This window comes from Octopus bimaculoides, chromosome 16 (assembly GCF_001194135.2).
Source record: "Octopus bimaculoides isolate UCB-OBI-ISO-001 chromosome 16, ASM119413v2, whole genome shotgun sequence".
NCBI classification, from domain to species: domain Eukaryota; kingdom Metazoa; phylum Mollusca; class Cephalopoda; order Octopoda; family Octopodidae; genus Octopus; species Octopus bimaculoides.
The window spans coordinates 25500951-25504788 of record NC_068996.1 but is presented as its reverse complement, the minus strand read 5'-3'; the positions used below and the strand labels follow the sequence as shown (position 1 = coordinate 25504788).

General features: G+C 36.1%; 1 protein-coding gene across 2 annotated transcripts in view; it reads left to right on the top strand.

Annotated features, from left to right (window-relative positions):
- The window catches only part of LOC106867806 (protein amnionless), a 95988-nt gene that overhangs the window by 34615 nt on the left and 57535 nt on the right, over positions 1-3838 (top strand). For both annotated transcript variants that reach the window (XM_052973622.1, XM_014912827.2), the window contains exon 5: positions 2318-2476. In XM_052973622.1, coding sequence (XP_052829582.1) covers positions 2318-2476 — 159 coding nt within the window. The remainder of the gene's footprint in view (positions 1-2317; positions 2477-3838) is intronic.

Here is a 3838-nt window from a genome sequence, read left to right as displayed (position 1 = left end):
ACAACTGATGTTGATGTGTTTACATCCCTGTAATTTAGCAGCTCTGCAAAAGAGACCAATAGAATAAGTACTAGGCTTACAAAGAATAAACCCTGAGGTCAATTTCTTTGACTGAAAAAAACCTTTTAAGGTGCTGCTCCAGCATGACTGCAGTCATGACTGCGGTCAAATAACTGAAACAAGTAAAAGAATAAAAGAATTGGAATTTAGATTTTGCATCTTTGAGGCCTTTCACAAAAGTGGCCCACATCATGTCCTCCTCTAAAAAGGAGCTGCTCATACAACTTACTCCTTTCTTCAATAAGTCTGGTGACAATAGCATCATCAAACCAATCTTGATATTCTGTCTTCTAAGACTGAGTACATTGACTCAGCTTTGTAAACTTGTTTTGAACCTATATCAAGTCCATTAAAGACAATGTTGTCAAGTGCATTATGAAGAGTATCACATGTTTCCGAACTTTGCAATGGCACTTTTACCTTCACTACCCATGCTTTCCTATTGATCCACCTTTTCATCTTATCACAGTTTGTACTCTGTAGCATATTCTGCACCATATAGAACAAATATCCCAGAAAACTCCCTTGCTGATAACATACATGCATGCATGCATACATACATACATACATACATACATACACACACACATAAGAGAGTGAACTTTTGTTCATTCCCTTCAAAATAAAGGAAACTAAAGTGCTACTCGTTATATGAGGGGCCTTCTTATCTTGTCATATTATGGCATTCACCCGGGAGTATTTAAGCCAGCTCCCATTGAGTTTACTGCATTACAAGTCAAAGTAGCCTATTCACGTCTGTTAGTGGCTGATTCTGTAGCATGCTGAAGCCATTCCCAGTTCCAATGACAAATGCCAAAGACTCAAGGACCAGAAACAAGCTCCATATCTTCTTTGACTGTCATGAGCCACATCTTCAGCTGGCTACCTCTCCACTTACACCAACTTGGAGGAGGATCTGATGCTATCACATTCCAGACATATTCATCATGGGGGCACCGAAACATGTGACCAAACCACTGTAGTCTCTTCATCAGAAGAGTTCCTTCAAGGGGTGAGAGACCGCAGTGAGCATAAAGAAGTCGGGTAACTTCGAAACTTTTGCAGCCACGAGTAATATCAGGGAATATGACATACAATAATAATAATTTAACTTTTATCAAATTCTTGGTGTTTATACAAACATAATGGAATGAATATTAATTTTCAAAAGAAAAATACTCATTACCTTATAATAAAACCAAATAAAACAAATTTCTCTTCTCTATAACTCCTCTCTGTCTACTACTCTGTTATTTACTACCTCTCCTCCTTCTCCTACTCGTCTATGATCATTCTCTCCACTCATCCTACACCTCTTATGATAACTCGCTCTCTCTCTCTCTCTCTCTCTCTCTCTCTCTCTCTCTCTCTCTCCCTCTATCTCACTCTCTCTCCCCTCTATCTCTCACTCTCTCTCTCTTTCTGTATCAATCTTTTACCCTCTCTCCCCTTTCTCCATATGATATAAAGCATAACTGGAGAAATCAACTAACCAACCAACATCTACATCAACTGCTGTTATGTAGATGTATGTATATTTCATCATATTAAACTGTTAATCCTTACATATTTTTTCTCTCTCTATTTGTTTGCATTCTCTTTCCATTTTTTTCTTCTCATTCCTATCTGTTCAAGAGCAGAGGCTCAAAAAATCAAAGACATTTCCATTCTTCCCAAGTGTCAAACTGATACACCTGCTTGTTGTTCCCTCACCTGTCTGTCTTTGTTTTCTATAAATTTGAACTATATATATATATATATATTTCTTTATTGCCCACAGGGGGCTAAACACAGAGGGGACAAACAAAGACAGACAAAGGAATTAAGTCGATTACATTGACCCCAGTGTGTAACTGGTACTTATTTAATTGAGCCCAAAAGGATGAAAAGCAAAGTCAGCCTCAGCGGAATTTGAACTCAGAACGTAATGGCAGACAAAATACCACTAAGCTTTTCGTCCAGCATGCTAACGATTCTGCCAGCTCACTGCCATGTAATTCTCTTAAATCCATTTTTCTCTGAAAAAGAAATCCTGTACTAATTAAAACACATTTTACCAATATTTCTTATGAATTGCTAGTTTATAATCATTATCCAGCAAAGAAGCTATGTTATAAATTAACCTTCTTAATATAGCAGTGAAATATTCTTCAACAAAACTTTACTTTCTTACAAACAAGAAAGACTTAAATTCATTGTCATTAACATAATTTATAGCAATGTTACTCTACTGTTGATCATTTCTCCTCTTTTGCAGTCTTTCTCAACAAACACATTTTCCAACTTCATAAACTCCAAGGTAGGCAAAACATATTTCAAGTCTTATAAACCTGATGAAAATGAGTCCCACATGACAATAAGAAGACGACCATGTATTGATCCGGCTAGTTGTGATTGTGGCAACTACAGAAGCCCGGTGAGATCATTTTCTCCATTTCATTCTCTTATGTATGTAGACTGGCACTCCGTTAGTTATGAAAATGAGTGTTCCAGCTGATCCAATCAATGGAGCAGCCTGTTCGTGAAATTAATGTGCAAGTGGCTGAGCATTCCACAGACACATGTACCTTTAATGTAGTTCTCAGGGAGATTCAGCATGATACAGAGTGTGACAAGGCTGGCCCTTTGAATTAAAGGTACAACTCATTTTTACCAGCTGAGTGGACTGGAACAATGTGAAAAAGAATGTCTTGCTGAAGGACACAACATGACACCAGGCATTTAACTAGTGACTTATGATCTTAAGCCACATACCCTAACCACTAAACCATGTGTCTTCACCTTACATATGTATGACAAAATTATTTACGAAAAAATTCAAATAAAATTCTATCTTGTTTCGCAAGATTCTTGATATGAAATCATGTACTGAAACAGATATTGCTATATTTGAGGATGGTCATTTTGCCAATAAACAATTGTACTATTTGGCCTTCACTTCAGATTTATTATTATTATTAGAGACAGAAATATGTATCACAGAAAGATAAGATGGAGTAAATAGAATAAGGCCAGAAACAACTTGTTCTTCTTTTCTAAGAAGAACAAGTTGTCATTGAAGAGGTCACAAAATGTGTGATGAAAGAACTTTGACAAAATAAACTAATAATAAAGCTGAAGTGAAGGCCAAATAATACATGTGTTTATAGTAAAAATGACCATCCTCAAATAAAATTGCTTTGAGAGAACAGAGAACAGCAAGCCTAATGCTCTAATTGCCTTTAATTATCTACAATCATTAACAATAATAGACAGCACTATATGAAACTGAGATAAGGTTGTTATGGAGATTTTGCATTATATGGATGTCATGATGTTCACAGTGTACACAAGACTGGACAAGCAATATACCTGATTCCAGACTGATTGAAGAGTAAAAAGAATTAAGTATCTCACAACCGGATGCAATCTCACAAGCCATTAACAAAAATTGTATGAACTAAGTTAAAGTAACAATTTCATCAATACAAAGTTACATAGAACAGTGTCATATGCTTAATGTTTTATATTCATGTATGTACATAAACATTTATACATGTGTGTGTGTGTGTGTGTGTGTGTGTGTGTGCGTGTGTATACAGGTGTGGATGTGAGGTAAGAAGTTTGCTTCCCAACAACACTGTTCTGGGTTCAGTCCCATTGTATGACATCTTGGCCAAGTGTCTTCTATTATAGCCTTAGACTGACCAAAGCCTTGTGAGTGGATTTGGTGGACGGAAACTGAAAGAAGCCCATCCTATATATATATATATATATATATATATATATATATATATAT